The sequence below is a fragment of the Eumetopias jubatus genome, unplaced genomic scaffold (assembly GCF_037043125.1).
Source record: "Eumetopias jubatus isolate StellerSeaLion01/CBP00866 unplaced genomic scaffold, mEumJub1_p1.0 scaffold_2, whole genome shotgun sequence".
Classification (NCBI taxonomy): Eukaryota; Metazoa; Chordata; class Mammalia; order Carnivora; family Otariidae; genus Eumetopias; species Eumetopias jubatus.
In genome coordinates, this window is record NW_028274808.1 from 201142947 (window position 1) to 201160738 (window position 17792).

At 63.9% G+C, this 17792-nt stretch overlaps 1 protein-coding gene across 1 annotated transcript; it reads left to right on the forward strand.

Moving 5' to 3' along the window:
- Positions 1-1668: 1668 nt before the first annotated feature.
- MXD4 (MAX dimerization protein 4) lies at positions 1669-16129 on the forward strand. Its single transcript, XM_028087535.2, has 6 exons — positions 1669-1879; positions 1980-2079; positions 5591-5620; positions 11228-11342; positions 12337-12499; positions 12853-16129. Exons 1-6 carry the CDS (start codon positions 1816-1818, stop codon positions 13008-13010), a joined length of 630 nt encoding a protein of 209 aa, XP_027943336.1. The 5' UTR covers positions 1669-1815; the 3' UTR covers positions 13011-16129.
- Positions 16130-17792: the final 1663 nt, after the last annotated feature.

Here is a 17792-nt window from a genome sequence, read left to right on the forward strand (position 1 = left end):
GGCACCCTCCTTTACTCTGTGCAGCTCTTAGGGGCTCAGTGCCCTGGTCCTGGGTGGATTGTGGCGCTGGGGTTACCATCAAGGGATCATCTTAATGTCCATGCAAGGCTGTCTAATGGCAGTATCCGAGTACCCCATTGGGTCCTGCGGAGCTCTGCTGGGAGGGTTGGGGGGTAGACAACACATCCCTAACCCCATTTCTCAGGTCACACAGCTGTGGTTCCCAGGCAAGTAGTGTTAGGCCAGAAGGTGTCTTGGTCTCCATGCTCCTGGGTCACCAGCCCTGGGGCACATTTAGGGGAGCACTAATCTACATGCCCCTGGGATTGCAAGGAGACCCTGGCCAGTCCCTCAACCCCAGGATTCCTGGTTTCCTTATCTGTAAACTGGGGACTCAGAAATACACAAGGGAATGTGTATGAACCATGCAGTAGATCCTAGGACAAAAGGTGCTGAGATTTTTAGTTTTTGTTTTGTTGGCAGCAGCATGCCCCATTTGGACCGCTGGGCAGGGTCGGGCGGGTCCATCCACCTTAACCCACACTCTCCAACCTGCTGGTCCCCTCCCCAGGGTCTCCCAGGCCACCGGTCTCAACAACCAGTGAGAAGGAAGACTGAAGGGACCCAAAGGGACCCGAGGCCAGTGTGGGGCTGCGTCCAGGCTGCCAGACCCTCGTCCTGCAGAGCCAGCTGAGGGTCGGGAGCCACTAGGGGCCACTCAACAGCCAGGAGCTTGATGAGGGAGGGGCTCGCTCCTCTCCCACAGAGGGCAACTCTCCTCCCTAGAGAGCGCTTTCTTGTCCAGAGGGGACCAGCGCCCGGAATGCCTTGGAATGTCCCTACTCTTTAGACCAGACACGAGCACGCAACCCTCCACTCTTGGGGGCCCCTTTCTCCAGGCCTGGGGTCCACTGGGCAGCTCTGAGGACCCCCCTCTCTGGGTCTCTCCCCATTGAGATGTGGCTCAAGAGGATCTGGCTCTTGGGCGCTGACTCTCTACGCCCCTCCTCCAAGCTCCGGCCTTCGCTGGGGTCACTCTGTATCCGGCGGGAAGGGGTGTCATTTTGCAGCCCACACGGCACCCCCGAGGGGACCACGAGGTGCCGTGCTCCCGCGGAGCCAGAGCTGCGGCGGCTGTCCCAGGGCAACAGGTTCTTGCACACGACGTGCACACCCCGCGGACCGGCCAGGCGCAGCCGACGCTCCCCGCACCCTAGCGGGCCCCGGCGCGCGGGTCGGCGGCGCGCGGTCCCACCGCGCTCCGCTTCCTCTCGGCAACGCGTCTGGCCGAGGCGCCCTCATTGGCCGCGCGCCTCGCAGCCGGCCATTGGTCCGCGGTCCCTATTTTACATAGACCGCTCTGGGCCAATCGGCGCGTGGCGCCTACTTAACATGCACGCCAGCCGCCAGTCAGCGAGCGCGGGGGCCGGGCCACCACGTGCTGTTGCTAAGCTTGGGCTTCTAAATTGTTACTACCGCGGCGGGCCTATCGGAACCGAGCTTCGCATCTGTCAACATTCTCGGCCCGGCCCGAGGCGTTCGGCCAGCTCCCATTGGCCCCGGCCCGGCCCAGTGCCCGCCCCCGGAGCCGGAGCGCCGGTCCCCATTGGCTGCGTCGGCCGCCGCTCGCCCTTATGTGTCAATTTGAGGGCCCGAGGCGGAGGGTGGCGGCCGAGCGCGCAGGGAGTCCGCCGGAGTCTGGGGAGTGGGGCCGCCGGGCGCGCGGGGCGGGCGGCGAGCGGAGCCGGCCGGAGAGGGCCGGGCAGCGGCCGCCGCCGTCCCGGAGAGCGCGGGCCGGCGCGGGCGGGCAGGAGGATGGAGCTGAATTCCCTGCTGATCCTGCTGGAGGCGGCCGAGTACCTGGAGCGCAGGGACCGAGGTAGCGCCCGCGCCCCTTTGTGCGCCGGGCCGCGGGCGGGCGGGCGGCGGCGGGGCCGGGGCCGGGGCGGGGGCCCGCTGACCGCGCCGTCTGTCCGCAGAGGCCGAGCACGGCTACGCCTCGGTGCTGCCCTTCGACGGCGACTTCGCCAGGAAGAAGACAAAGGCGGCCGGCCTGGTGCGCAAGGCCCCGAACAACAGGTACCGCCCCCCCGCGCGGCCGCCCCCACTCCCCGCCCGGCCCGGCGCCCGGGGTCGCCCCCCGGAGCTCCCTCCCCCAACCCGACCCCCGGGCCTCAGCCCGGCCACAGGCCGCGCGCCCCGGCGGCCAGCCTGGAGGAGGAGGCGCGCCCGGGCCGCGGCCGCAGCCCCGCCCGGCCGGCCCCGCCCGCGCCGTCGCCATCTTCCCGCGGGCCGCGCCTCCTCGGCCTCTCGCGTAAACAGTGCCACGCGTACAGCGCCAGCCGCTCGGGGTCTCCTCCCGCAGCCGCTCCCCGCTCCCAAGTTGTTCTGGACTTTTCCGGGCAGGAAAAAAGTTGTCTGTGGGCGCTGGCCGGTGCCCCGTGAGTCCGGGGAAACTGAGGCTCGGTGCACAGCAGCGTGGGACTGCCCGCTCTGACCTCTGCTTGCCACGGGTGGGTGGGCCGCATCTCTCCTACTGTTGGGCTGAGTACCCCCACCCCCGGGGGGCCTAGACAAAGAAGGCGCATGGAGGCCCTGCCTTGGGCCCCCAGCCCTCCCACGGAATCCACCCTCCTGTCCAGTCTCCTGACATAAGTGAAACGCAGCGACAAGTGTAGGGTCTCCTTCTTTGGGACAGGAGGCCCTTTTTAAGGGGAGCCGGAAGAGGTGCAGGCCGCTGTGCAGCAGCCTTCCCCCACCCCCCCCCTCTTCTGGCCTTGTTCCCAGACTGTAGAAGCAGAAAGCTGGGGTGCACATCCCTGGGGGGGGACCCCGAGCTAGGGCTCCCGCGGGGTTCCACTCTCTCGGCTGCCATGAGGACCACCCCACACCTGGCACTGCCCGGCCAGCTTTGGCTCGGGACCATGTCACCGGGCGGGGAGCTGGGCTTGCAGGGGGCTTCGGGGCCCCTTGGCAGAGGGTGCGGCTCATTCCTGTGGCCTGCCTGTTCTTGGGAAACAGAAAGGCTGGCACAAGGACCCATCTCCTGTGACGTCCTGGCGCCCTGGGCCTGGCAAGGAGCTGGTTGAGTCTCCATCTGCCCTGGCTGGACGTGCCTCCCAGTCCCAGCCCCTGGTCTCCTGCTGAGGACAGTTTGGGAAAAGATATGTGAGGGGGGCACCCCGGCATCGGGCCCCCGCTGTTGGCTCTCACTGCCCCCAGTGCCCCAGCGCCCATGGAGAACTCTGGGGCATGACCTTGGACTCCCACGGGGTACCCAAAGTTGATAACCAGAATTCTAGCTAAGACTCTCTGGGGGCTTTGGTGTGCTGAGTGGGTCAGTACCTCCTACTATCCGCCCAAAGCAGGATGGACGTGTTATTTTTATCTGCGTGTGAAGGCTGAGGAAACGGGCACAGAGAAATTGAATTACTTGCCTGGAGCCACCCTCCCATCCCTGGGACCTCTGTTCTGAGGTGGGGTCTTGGCCTTTTCCATTCTGCCAAGCAGAGACCCTCAGGGCCCTGGGGAGGACCGAGAGAGTCTCCTGGGCTGCAGTGCACCTCCGGGCCGCTCCTCTGGGCAGAGCTGGCATCTCCCAGGGATGAGGCCCCCTGGGGCTCACAGAGGTGGCCCCTCGAGGCGGTCCTTGTCCAGTTGGGCCTGGCCAGCCCGGAGCAGGGCCTAGAGGATCCGGAGCCCTGACTTGCCTGGCAGGGCTGTCCTACCCTGCAAGGCTTCTTCCTCTCGCCACGGTGAGGGGAAGGGATGGGCACCGCTGGGACCGAGGGCGATGTGTGTGTGGGAAGCCCCACAAGCTCCAGGAAGGGCTTTGGGGGACAATGGTTCATCAGGAGGGAACTGGAGCCGGCCTGCTGGGGTTCAGGTCCTCCAAGAACATGGCTGAAGAGTACCTACCCGGAGGGGTTGCTGTGGGCTGTGAACCAAATGAGGGCAGGAATATACTTAGCAGAGCCCCAGCCTGGGGTCCCCACTTCTCCCTAGGCCTGAGACAGGATGTTCCTGGGACCCATGTTACAAACCTGCCAGAGGCTATCACCGGTGTCTGGACCTGGGAGGAGCCCTAGGAAGGGCTCTGGGCCTCTCTCCATCCCCAGCCAGCCAAGGACTGACCCTCTTCCTCCAGGAGGGGGTCTAGCCCAAACTGTGAGCGGGTGGCCAGGCACATCTCTCTACATCGAAGGGCACTCACTGACCCTTACGTCCTTCACACGCGAGCAGACCTCCGGACCCACACAGGTGCACTGTGGTTCAGGCCTTGAGCAGCCTGACAGCTATGCCCCTTCCTGGACCCGGCCAGCCCCGGCAGAGGTTCTGAGGCTCCCTGCCCAGCTCATGTGATCGGCAGGCCCTCGGGGCTCTCCTAAAGCTGCACAAGGAGGCCCAGGGGCTGACTGCCCTGGCGAGCAGAGGGGAGACCTTGCGTCTCAACTGGCTTTGATGGGGCCGTGAATCATGCTAGGCAGCAGAAGCAGGAAGGATGGGCAGGCACTCTGACTTGTGGGATGGGGACAGGAGACACCTAGTCCACAGTTCCTACAGCAGGGGAGTGAGGGCAGGCAGGCAGAGGTCAGCAGAAGCTCCAGGAAAGAGTGAGGGAGGGGTGGGGGACACAGCAGTCAATCTGGGTGTCCCCTGAGGTGGCTTGGGGGCCCTCTGCTCACATGCGAGGCAGCCTGGCAGGCCTAGGAGCCCTGGCTGTCCATGGGGTCCTCACCTGAACTGGGAAAATGATGGGGAACTGGAAGATTCGCCCTGCCGTATTATCGTCCTACAGGGCAGGTGCTGTGGCCCTGTCCACCAGGGTGCTCAGGACTCTGTATCCCTGTCTGGATGGGCCAGGTGGGCAGGGCTTGAACAGCAGCTGGGGTCCCTATGCCCAGAGAGTCCAAGACCATGGCCCCAGAGGGAAGCGAAAGGGCCAGCCTCAGTCTCCCTCTGGCCCACTGGCCCAGGAAGCATCCACATATTGGAGGCATCCTTATGCTCTGATCCCTCTTGGGCTGGGTCTGCTCTGTCCCTGGGTGTCCGCACTGGTCCGATGAGCTGTGAGGATGCAGGTGGGAGAGCCCAACAGGGTGAGAATGGTGCTCTGGCTGGGTCAGGGCGGACCACCCCATGTCTGTGCTCCCCTGCCGTTGGCCCTTTGTGCTAGCTCCCGTGGCCTCCAGGGGTGGGGAGTGGAGAAGACTGGTAGCTTAGCGCCTGGGAAGTCTTGGGAGCACAGGGTGCGTCAGTCCTAGTACCTTCTGGGAGGGGTCTTGGACCCTCCTGCTGGCCAGAGCCCCCACATGCCTCACAGAGTAAGCCGGGCAGCCCTAGGCACCCGTGGACAGAGCTGCAGCTCTGTGTCTCCTGTCCTTGTCACTCAGTGCGAGGTCCCCCCCCACCCCTGCCTTGGCTCGGCAGCTGCTCACCTGCCCCGGCCCTCCCCGCCCTGGGCCATCCTGGGGCCCAGACCCTGTCTGCCACCATCTACAGGTTCCTAGGTCCCCGAGTAGAGCTGTTGTTCTTGGGCCTTGGTGACCAGGCAGCAGAGTGAGCTCTGTTTTTCTGTCTCTCTAAACAGGTCTTCACACAATGAACTAGAAAAGCACAGGTAAGTGATCCCCTGTCCCCCGCTCCCGGTCGCCCGTATGAGCCACCTAACACATCCCACCCACCCTTCTGCTGGGGGGCTGCCATGGCCACACCCTCCGGGTCCCACCGGATGTGTCTGGGCATGGCTGACCGTGCTGCCAGGCTGGGCCCTTGCTTGGGCAGGGTCCGTCTTAAAGGCAGAATCAGACTGTGCTGTCAGGCACTCCCATGCCGGGAGATGGAGGCAGGGGCCCGGGTGCTGCTCTTGGAAGTTCAGGGTGGGGGTGAGGGACTTGGAGCAGGACCCCCTATGCTGGGTGACCCTCAGGGCCCGCTCTCTGGAGGAGGAGATCCATCTAACTTGGGGCATCTGAGCCCCTCTGGGAGCAGCTCTTGAGCCTTTAGGATGCTGGCCTCCAACCAGGAGGGCTTGGCCCACTTAGTCTGGGGTCCCCTGCACCCGGGGTCTGCCTTCCAAGGAGTTCCCACTGGTCTCATGTGGGGGCAGTGGGAAGGGCAGCCTGTCTCTGGTGCACGTGGGCTTGAGGGGAAGCTCTGGCCCAGGGAAGGATCCAGGGGAGCCCGCTTCGTGCCCACCTACCGGCTGCAGGGCTGGGTCTGCACTGGGCCCTCTGAGGAGTGGGAGGGCTTGTGGGGAGAAGCAGGGAAGGGCAGCACTGTGGCCCAAGGTAGGCCCCAGGGCCCCTCTCCGGCTGACCCCAGCTTGGGTGCTGCAGGCCTGGCTCTGCCCTCAGGGGTTCCATGACCCTGAGCCTCCTCTAAAATAGGGACAAGACCCAGGCAGGCTCGGCCCTGCAGACAGGGACCCTCATGGTGGACCTCAGTGGGGTGGTGGGAGCTGGGGGTGGGTACAGAGGCCCTGAAGGCAGGAGCTGTGGTGCCAGGACGAAGGGGTGCCACATGGTAGCTTTCTCCTGAGCTTTGCTCCCGTCTGTGAAATGGGCCCATTCTTTTCTCCCTTCTTGGGTCAGTGTAGAGGGGGCTTCTGTAGGCAAGTTGAGCTCCCAGCCTGCTCTGGGAAGGCTTGGAGCTTAGCCAGTTCTGCGTGTTCTCCCCCCGCCCCTGCTCTACGCCCATGGCAGCACCAGCTTCCGCTCCCCTGGGATTTGGCCTCAGCTGGGCGGGGGCTGAGCGGGGACTGGACGCTGTGTTCTCTGGAGGAACCGTACTTCCTGGACTGGTCCCGTGTGTTTGAGGGGCTCCCGGGCAGGCCATGGAGGTGGGGCAGGTACAGGGGCGCCAAGAGCCAGGCAGGCCCCGGGGTTGCTCCCAGGCTGGAGGAGGTGGTCAGCCTTCACCGGGACCCCGGAGCCTGGACGGGCACGTGAGGGGTGTTCTGGAGAAGGCCCTGGGAAAACAGGCCCTCAGTGCAGACGGGATGATGCTGCGGAAGACGGGTGCCCAGGGCGTGGCAGCCTGTGCAGGAGGACAGGTAGCTAGCCTTTGACTCCTACACCTGCCCCTTGACCCTGGCCTTGGCCTCAGTCACCTTCTCCCAAAGCCCGCCCTTAGGCTGGGCCTCGGGGGGTCCTTTTGAGACACTGCAGCCGGATAGATGGGTGACTTGAGATCTCTGTCCACTCCCCCATCCCAGTGCAGGGTCCTGTTTCTGGCTGGCCAGTGGGCAGGTGTGGGCAGCCATGAGGAGCCCCTGGTGGGGACCGGGATCACGGCTGTGCCTGTGACTGCCCAGTGCTGATGCAGGATATGCCTGGCTGCTGGCCACAGGAAGGAAAGAAGCATGGCTGGGTCACCCAGCCGGCCCTGGGGCGGGGGTTGGGGGGGGGACGGCGCACAGGCCCTGGACGCCGCCTTCCCTGGAGGTGTGCCTACATTGGGCCTCTGGGGTTTCCCCTTGCCTGTTCTATGAGCCAGCCCTGTCAGCCTGAGGCCCGCCCAGCCTGGCCCTGTTCCTCCTCCCAGCCCTCCCCATCCTCCCTCATAGGAAGCAGCTCCCACGGGTCTGCTAAGGTCAGGGCTCCGCTGCTGACCCCAGGCCTGGGGGCCACGGAGGTCAGGTGCTCCTGGGCAGGATGGGCCTCCTGGCCCCAGCTCCAGCCTTTAGCCTTTGTGTGTGGAGGTAGGGAGCCCCCAGCTGCCTGGTGCAGTGGCACACGGTCTTTATAAACCACACGACAACTAGAAGCTGCAGGTGAGCAGAAGGTGGCTCCCCATCCCCCCCCCCCACACTGCCTGCACCACCACCCCCCGCCCCCGCCCCGAGGGAGCCACAGTTCACAGCATCTTCTCTGACCACCGGGCCTGGGGTGGTGCAGAGCGTTGCTGTGCAGACGCTGGGACCCTGGAACATGGCTCGGGAGCTCTGGGTCTTCTTCCGGGGAGCAGGGGGCTCGTGGTGAGAAGCTAGGAAGGACCTGTGTTGAGAGCTGGGCTGCGGCCAGTGGCCAGCAGCTGAGCTGCTATTAACACTAACGCAGTGATTCCCAGAGGCAGGTTCTGCCTCCTGAGTGCACACAGGGTTCCTTCAGGAAGCGGTGAATTTTCAAAGCTCCCAGGAATGCTGGGGACAGCCACGGGGTGCTGGCAGAGGGCCTGCGGCACTGTGGCAGCCTCGGCACCCTTCCCGCTCCCCGCAGGGGCGGAACACCGCAGCCGACGAGGGTGGGAACTTGCCCGGGCCCCCGCAGCCGGCGCTTGGCAGAGCTGGGTCCCGGCCCCCCCAGGCTGCAGGCCTGGCTGAGCGCTCCTGGGGACTTGGGCGGCCATGATGTCCAGTGCCAAGCACTGCACAGGTATCGTCCAGCGGACTCTCTTTGTCCCTCGAGGAGCCTCTGCTTTAGGATTTGTAAAGCAGTCTGTCCACGTCCATCGCAGACGTTCAAGGCCCCCCCGGCCCCCCCCTCCCCCAGAGAGAGCCATCCTAGGTGGCTGGGAGGCTGTACCTGCATCCTCCTTCTCCACACGGATACTAACTTGGATAAGAATGGGACCTTGTTAGCCGCTGTCTCATAACTTGACCTTTCACCTGACACCACGAGTGCTGTCCTGTGTCGGCGCCTTCGCCACCGCGGGTCCCAGGACCGACACAGACTCGCGGCCCTGCTGCCCGCGCTTTTAGCCATGACCTCTGCTTAACGCTGCCCGCACCACCGCCGCCACGTTGTCCCCCGGGGGGGGGGGGTGGTGCGAGTCGCTGCCACGGCCCTTGGGTGCTGCGGTCCCTGTTTGCTCCCCCACCCACGACCCTACGACGCGTGGCCGGCCGCGCACTGGCCAGCCCCAGAGCCCACCGGTCTTGGCAGTCGGGCCCAGATATGACGGCCTCCCCCACCCCGCCAGGCTTTCATTTCCTCGCGGGCTGCGCGGCCGGCTGGGTTTTGTGTTAGCTTAGCGGTCTGTGTTCTGCAACTTGCCTGTGTGTGTCCTTTGCCCATTTCCACAGTAAGATACTCCTCTTTTTATTTTTGATGTGTATGAGCTCAAAATGTCACGAATACTAACCGTTTGTCTTTTATGTGTATTGCAGATACTTTTCCACTGTTATTTGTCTTTTACCTGTGTTTTTTCTTTCTTGTACAAATTCTCTTTCTGATTGTAAAAGTAATATGTGGTTTTTTTTTTAGCATAGAAAGCCTGAAAATACAAAAAACAAAACAAAACCGTAAAGCCAAAGAAATAAACGTTGCTAACCGCATCACCTGGAGACGCATGCCTCCTGTTCTTCATTGTGTCCTGTTGAGTCTCTCGTGTGCGTCTGCTGTTTGAGTTTTTTAAACAATATTGGGTCCCTTGTCACGTAGGTGGTTCTATATGCCGAACATTCATGATGCGAGAACGTAGACTACACTAAAATGATGGTGGTGGGATTCAGGGTACTTTTCATTTATTATTTTTCTCTTTCTCTTGATTTGCAGTTTCTGATTTTACACAAAGGTCAGGTACTGCTTATGTAAGCGGTAGATTGTAAGAACTGCCATTTGCTACAGTGCAGAGGGACAAGGGGACCCCACCAGTGACCTGGGTGCAGGTGGCAGGACGGCAGGGCCCACTGTGGGACTGTGGCTCTCTGGCTGGCGAGCCCCTCCTTGAGCACAGAGCGCAGTTTGCCGCCCCCCCCCCGCCCCAGTGTTCCTGGCCCCGTTTTCAGTGGGGCATCGGGCAGGGTCCTAGAGCCCCGTGGAGGTGGGGGAGTGGAGGTTCCCGGACTCAGGGTGGTCCTGCTGGTGTGCCGCCTGCCCCAGCCCTGTAGTCCCATGGAGGTGGGAGTTCATCTCTAAAGGTCCTCCAGCCTCGAGGCAGAGTGTGGGGCTGCTCCTCATGCAGGTCCTGGTTCCGCGTGGCCTCGTGGCAGAGCACAGCCTCGGTCCTGTGTCCTGGAGGTTCTTCTGGACGACTGCTAGGTCCCGGGGTGCTGTGGGCTGGGGTGCTGGGTGGGGGGTGCTCTGTCAGTGGGAGGGTGCCGTGTGGGCCTGGGTGACAGACGTAGGGCCATGGGGTCCAAGTGCCGCCAGCCTTCCTCCTGCAGGGTGGGGCTGTTCTCGCTGCTCTGCCAACGGGCTCCTGCCCCGCACCGGCTGCCCCTTCTCCCAGGCCTCGGGTGTCCCCTCGGTCCGCTGTCCTCCCAGGCTCTGAGGCTGAGTGGGCTGTAGATGCGCGGGGGCTCTGGCAGGTCGGGGACAGAGGTGAAAGCCGGGACTTGCCGAGGGAAGGGACCTGCACTGGCCGTAGTACCGGCAGGGCAGCTGGGCAGCAGGCTGTCAAGGCCTCACCAAAAACTGCCCCCTGTCCTCCAGGGGTTTCTTAGCTTGGCCTAAGCAGAGTAGTGTGGCCAGGCATCCCGCAGAGGCGAGGAGGGTTAGGTGCGTGTGGCAGAGGCCCCCTGGCCATCCCGGTGGCCAGAGTGTGCTTCGGAGTGAGCTGTGGCCACCCCCCTCCCCCCGCAGGGATGAGCCAGGAAAGGCAGTGTTTCTGCACGGGTGGGATCCGGGCCAGAGCCCCTCACCCGAGGCCCCCGTGTGAACAGTGCCGCTGGGTCTTATGAGGGCAGTTTGGTGAAAATCTGCATTCATCTGCACGGACACAGGGACACCAAAAAAGTGGTCTCCTCTCAGGGACACCAAACTCGGGGTGGGAGGGGCTGCTCCTTGGCCCTCCCTGAGCCCAGTAGACGTGTTTCTGTGGTGACATGACCAGAGACCACCCTGAACTTGGCAAAGTGGAATGCCAGCCTTGCCTGGGGCCCCCTGGACCTCCGGGAGCAGCCTGAGCAGGGCCCTAACCTTGCCACCCCAGTGTGCCCTGGCCTCCTGGATCCACCACGGAGGGCGGTCACCTCAGGGCGGGCTAGGGCTCTGAGGCCATGCCCCGCGGGCCGTGCTGGGCTGGCTGGCTACCCACGCCCCAGCCACAGGCTCTCTGCTCCGTCGGGGAATCCAGAAGGCGGGGACTGGGCTGCTCGGGGGGGGGGGGGGGGAAGCAGGCAGCCAGGCTGGAAGGGGAGAGTCCTGGAGAGGGACCCTCGGCAGGGCCGTGCCGGAGTCTGACTGGCTGCCTCTCATGCTCCCAGACCTCTCAGGCCTGTCTGCTGCTGCTGTCCCCAGGGCTATGCCACCCTGGCCTGACGGTTCTGCCTCTCCTCTTTCAGACGAGCCAAACTCAGGCTCTATCTGGAGCAGCTCAAGCAGCTGGTGCCCCTGGGCCCTGACAGTACCCGCCACACCACGCTGAGCCTCCTCAAGCGGGCCAAGATGCACATCAAGGTGAGCAGGGGGTCCACTGGTCTGACAAGCTGCCTCAGCTGACCCCAGCCCGTCCCGTACACCCCGGGGGAGTGCCCAGGGGTCCTGAGGGGGGCCACCCAGCCGGTGTACCCTGGGGACCTCTGGGGGTCTCTGGTGGTAGGTGAGGGCACAGGGGATGCTTAGGGTGGAGGGGGTCACAAGCACTTGCTGGGGTTTACTGAGAGGTGGTGGGGGTAGGTGGTAGCCATGCTGGGCTGGGGGAGGTGAAGGGGGTTACAGATAGCCCCTGGGGCCCTGGGCTGTGAAGGACAAGTGGGGTCAGGAAGGGCAGGATGGGAAGCAGGCAGCCCAGGGGTGTTGGGAGGTTCTGGTTAGAGGGTTGAGTTGGTCTCCTGGGGCCGGCAGAGGGGGTGGATGGAGTGAGCCGTTGTCTGGGGCGGGCCCCCAAGGCCTCGAGACAGACCTGCTGGTTTGGTTTGCCGGGGGTGGGGGTGGTCTTAGGACACTTGGGCCAACGAGGGTGGGTCTCAGTCCCCTTGAAGGACCCCTCAAAGCCTCTGAGCACAGCCAGCGGCACCCCCAGGCAGAGTGTTTGGAGCTTGCAGAGAGGCATGGTCCGTGCCCTGGGGCCTCCGGGAGCAGGCAGCTTCCCAGAGCAGAGTGCGGCCCTCGGGGACAGGCAGGGGGTGGGGGGATGTCAGCAGTATGGGGCACAGTGGGGGCAAGACCACCGAGGGCAGGCAGGCCTCCAGGAGGCAGCGCCAGCCCGGGGCCCACACATGCCATGGGTCTTCCGGAGCTGGTCAGCAGATGCAGAGCACAGGCCTGGGAGGTGGCACCTCGTGTAACCTCTGGCAGGGTGAGGGGGCTGCTCATCAGGCCTTTGGGCCCCGCGGGGCCAGCGGTGGGGGATGAGAACCTGCCCTGCCCAGGCCGCTGTGCCCCAGTTCCTGGTCCTGGTACGGGGGATGGTCCCCCTGCCTCCCACCGCTCATAGCTCCCCTGCCCCCAGAAACTGGAGGAGCAGGACCGCCGGGCACTGAGCATCAAGGAGCAGCTGCAGCGGGAACACCGCTTCCTGAAGCGGCGCCTGGAGCAGCTGTCCATGCAGAGTCTGGAACGCGTACGCACGGACAGCACGGGCTCCGCTGTCTCCACTGATGACTCAGAGCAAGGTGGGGACATGGGAGCAGCCGGGCGGGAAGCTGGGAGGGTGGGGTTGGCTGAGGAAGGTAGGGAGGACCGCAGATGTGTGCGAGCGCTGGTAGCAGACGTGACGGGACGTGGCGGGACGAGGCGGGACGTGGCGGGACGAGGTGGGTGAGGCACGGAGGGCAGCTGGTCTGTGCTCCAGGCCCCGTGTGCCTCACGAAGCTGCAGGCCCGGAGCCCCGTGCTTCCCCCCACACCCCCACCCCTGGAGCCTGGAGCCTCTGCTGCCTCCACGAAGGGTGGAGATGAGCCCTGACTTTGAAGGGAGCCCCGGTTGGCACCTCAGCTTCTGATCCTGCCCCCTCCGTTCTCCCCAGAAGTGGATGTAGAGGGCATGGAGTTTGGCCCTGGTGAGCTGGACAGTGTTGGCAGCAGCAGTGACGTGGACGACCACTACAGCCTGCAGAGTGGTGGCTGCAGCGACGGGGGCTACGGGCCCCCCTGCCGGCGGCCCGGCCGCCCCGGCCTCTCGTAGGCCCCGTGCCCTCTGCTCCGTGGCCCGCCTGCCTACCCGGCCAAGCGTGCCAGCCCTCCAGTCCTCGAAAGCCTCTCCACGGGCCTGCTGCTGTGCCATTCTGGAAGCTCCAGCTGCCGCCCGGGCTGCCCGCCTCCGCCCGCCTGCCGGTCAGGGCCTGCCGTGCCGCCCACCCCTCCCAGCTGGGCAGGGACCCCTGCAGGGAGACGGGGCCCAGCTCCCACATCCCGGAGCCCAGCGTAGCCGCCCACGGTCTGTTCTCAGATTTCTAATCATTCCAGAAGTATTAAATATCATTGCTGCAAATCTCGGCGGGCACCGTGTGAGGGGCTTAATGACCACTGCGGGGAGCTCAGACCCCAACCCTGGATCCCAGGAGAAAGGAGTGGACCGAGGAAGGAAGGAAGGCGTGGCTCTCCGTCCATCTGTCCATCTGTCTGTCAGTCCACGTAGGCTCCTGAGGCCTGGACAGAGGGACCCATGAAGGGCGGGACTCGGGTGAGCACCCTGGGGCAAGTGGGTGGAGAGGGCCCTTTGCACCCCACAGGTGTCAGGAGCCAGGGCTGGGCTCCTGGGGGCAGGCCAGGCCACCCCATCCCAAGCTGGGCAGCTTCTGCTCTGTTAGGTCCCTCAGATGTACACATGCACACGCCTAGGCACACGTGCACACACGCAGACACATGTGGTCACTGGACCCAGAGGCTACACACTTGGGGAGGTAGGCCTTCAGGGGTCATCTGGGCACATGCTGGCCCCCGGCCTGCGCTTGGCTCCTCGTCCCACCCCGGCTCACCGCGCAGGGCAGGGGCTCCGCCTCCCAGCCGGGGCCGAGGTGCGCTGGGGGCGGCAGCTCGAAGCCACGGAGTCCTCAGGAGGCTTTCTCATCTACCTTTAAAAATAAGATAAATTGCTGCACTGCCCAGCAGCCCAGAACAGGGCTCCCGGGAGAGAGGCTTTTTCCCCAAAATGAGAGAAACATTTTTAAAAGAGAAAAAAGCTCTGAGGACTCCCCGCCAAGTGACATCAGCGTGTGCTGCCTCAATTTCCTGTACGAGATTTTTGTACTCTATTTTCCTAGCCGTTGTTGTGTCCTTGTTTGCTGAGGGGTGGGAGCGACCCCGCGTCTCAGGGACTCGCCTTGTCTGTCACCGTCGTCCAAGTGTGCCTTGTGCCCCGTGTCTGGCCCCGCCCCCTCCACCACCACCAGCATCTCCCTCGTGGCCCGGGGCACCCGGCCGGCCCCGCAGGTGCCCTCCCAGCTTCCTCCCTGCGCCGCAGCCCCTCCCCCAGCCACGGCTTTCTGGGAGAGCGGGCCTGCGGGGCCGGCCGGGGCTCGTGTGGGCGGCTCTCTGTCACCGGCTGCCCCGGTGAGACCCAGCGCCCCCCCGCCCCCCGTCTTGCCCTCCCCAGCGGTCGGTCGGGGCCTGCCGGGCAGCCTGGCCTCCTGGTCAGGGGCCTGCTCACCAGAGAAATAGTTCTCCCCTGTACCCCTCTTGACCCTTCCCTGCTCCCCCGGCCTGGGGCGAGAGCTCCAGATTTCAGACATTGGCAGCTGACGAAGACAGCCCTCCGCCCCGGGTAGCCAGGCCTGGGCCTCAGGAGGCTTCTCCTGGCCTTTTGTTTCTGAAGAGTCCTTGTCTGCACAGCAATATTTGGAGGGCGCGCTGTGGGCCTGGCCCACAGCTGCGTCTCCTTCCCTCTCTGGTGCATTGTAACCAATTTCCAGATTGTGGGGGAAAGTTCGTGTTTATTTTCGGTCAAGCCGACGGACACCCCAGGGTCGGTGGCCTACTGGGGCAGAACGGGGTCCCTGGGTACAGCTCTGGCACAGAACCTGCCCTGCAGGGGCTCAGGATGATGAGTGGAGAGCAGGCTTTTGGGAGGCAGTGCGTGAACTGGGGGAGACTGTCCAAACATCTTGCTGGTGGTTGCAAGGAAAACTATTCTGTCAGCATCTCCTTCCAGCCTCACTGGGGGGCCTGCGGTGCCCAGACTAGCTCGTCCTGTCTGCCTGAGCATGCCGCACAGTGCTTCTTGTGAGCACCAGCCCGCTCTGAGCAGGGTAGGAGGGCCTGAGTTGAAGATCCCACTGCAGGAGACCTGGGGTGGTCTGTGCTCTCCGTTCTTAAAGCACCAGCTCCCCCAGTAGCTGGGGGCTCTGCTCCCACCCCAGCCAGCAGAATCCTCCCTGGGTGACCCAACTGTGGCCCTCAGCTGACCTTCCTGGCAGCTCAGCCCGTGGCTTTTCGGGCCATGGTTCCCATGTGGGCCGGGGGCCCCTCTCTGCCACCAGCAGGCAGGTGAGGGGGTGGTCCTCAGGGCCAGGGTCTGGTGCTAGCAGTTACTCACACATCCGTTCTCCCCTGCCACTGGCTCCCTGCCTTTCGCACAGGTTAGCTGTTGCTGGTGGCCACAGGGACCCAGTGGGGGCCTGGCTCGAGGCCACGTTGGGTAACTGAGCATCATCGTCGAGTCTCTAGAAAGCGGATGGGACCAGAACAGGTCTGCAGGGGTGTCTGTGACCTCTGTCCATATGCCCTCCCACACCTGTGTGGGCCACTGTGGCCCTCGGCCAGGATCCTGGAACCCCAGGCTCAGGTTTGGGTCCCCACCGTCACTGGGAGGTGACCCCATACACCAGGCCACCACTGCCCCAGTGCGGACCCAGCTGGGTGGGGAGACTGCAAGAAGGCTTCTTCTCCTTGGAGCTCTGGGCCCGCCTCTGTAGTTTGGGTCTTGGAGGCCCAGTGCCCAAGCCTGCCCTCCTGGGCTGATGGAGCTGTGTGCCCAGCCACAGCCCTGCGGGCTTCTGCCCCCGTCTGCCCCAGACAATCCCCATCTGCTGAGTGAGGCAGGCTTCCCCGGCTCTCCCACCCCCTGCCTCTCTCTGGGCCAGCTAACCTGGGGCCCCCTCCCCATGGCCATGTACACAGAACTCTGACCCCGGGCCACATCTAGGGCAGGTTCTTTGCCAGAGTCTGGGGCTGCCCAGGGGGCCAGGTCAGCGCATCACAACATCCTTGCTGGAGAGAATTGGGCCACCCACCTGCCTGTTCACCGGGAGGGACTGTGCTGTACCATTCTGTCTTTGTAATATAAATACAGATTTTTATACCTCACCCCTCTGGCTTCTAGTTCTTTCCGTCACCATATTTGGCTTCCCTCCCCTTGGCCTCCATAGGGAGCCTGAGCCCACCGGTGACCTTGGCAGCCTTCACCGCCCTGCCCACAGCTTCTGCTTTCAGGGAGGCCCAACATACCATGGCCCTTCCCCACTGCCAACCGGCTACCACGGAGATGGCACCGTCGCGGCTGCCTCCCTGGACGGTCACACCTGGAGCTGAAGGAAAGTGGAACCCCACCCCGCCCCGCCAGCTGCCAACCAGATACTCTTGCTGCCGGCATTCCTACTTTGCTCCTGGCCCTGGGGCTGGGGCACTGTCTCAGGAGGACAGGTTGGCCCTTGGGGTGGTTGGTCTCAGGGTGGATAGCAGGTGTTCTCAGCCAGGTGCCCCTTCCACCCAGCTGTGGTTGGCTGTCAGGATGCACCTTGAGAAACCGTCCCTGGGCCTGTCCTCAGCATCTCCCCAGAATGTCCCAGGCATGGCCTCTGCCTACTGCTGTGCAGGGTGAGGGTGTGCGAGGGTGTGGCCCCAGCACAAGGCAACTAGGGGACAAAATGCTCGGGTCGTGGGGAGTTGGGTAGCCAGAACGGGACTTTTCTGGGGCCCCCCAGGGCGCCACAGCACACTGGAGACGGCTCAGTGGTTCCCTCTAGCAGGTTCTGGGGTGTCTGGGAGAGGACCTGCAGGGACCTCCTCCCTCGCCTAGCAGGCTGCAGTACCCACCTCTTGAACCTGGGTGAGTCCCCCTGGGGGGCACCTCTGGAAAACAACGGAATTCCTACTGGGAATGCAGCTGGGGCTTGGGGTGTGAATGAAAACGAGCAGCTTTTGAATTCCAAATATTGCTAGGACTTCCAATCACCACCAACCTTTTATGGACCTCACAAGGGCTCCAGCAGCTGGGCTAAGCACTTTGTGAAGTCAGAGCCTGCTGTCCTCACGCTGGGCCCATCTCAAAGACAGAAAACTGAGGCTCAGAGAAGGTACCCACCTTCCCCGAGTCACCCACTGAGCCAGGGGGGCCTGGGATGGGACCCTGGTCCTCAGGGAAACCCCTCCTGCCATCAGAGTCCATCTCCATATTCAGCCTGGATTACAGGCAGTGCCCCTCAAGGGGGACACCTGCCTCCATGTCCACCCTTCTGCCCAAGCTCTTTTTGGTAGGCAGAAGGGCCTCAGGGGGTCTTGTTGTCTGCCCCAGAACGAATCCCGGGTGCCTGCTTTCTCCCCATCTGCTCCTGCACCTTCGCGGCTCGCTTCCCTCTCCCACCCTTGCTTCCCTCCGTCCCTACGCACTCACCAGCCCCCCAGTTCCCAGCTCAGCTCTGTGACCTGCTCCTATGCCCCTTCCCATCACACTTCTGCCAGGATCAGGCCCCCAAAATTGGGTGGCAAGGCCCTTCCCGTGCTGTTTCCTTTCCTGGGTTCCCAGTCCCTAGCTGGGCCAGGCCCCCAGTGCATGCTAAGCCCGCATGAGAATCTTTCCGGAATGTAAATGGGATTATGCCACTTGCCCGTTTAGCTCGCAGGGGCTCTCAACTGCCTCGTCATTGCTTTCTGCCTCCTCAGCCTGTCTTGAGGGCCTCCACGAGCCCCCGAGCCCCCCTACCAGGCCCTTCACTGCCTCCTTCCTCTGAGCCCTGTTACCCCCAAACTC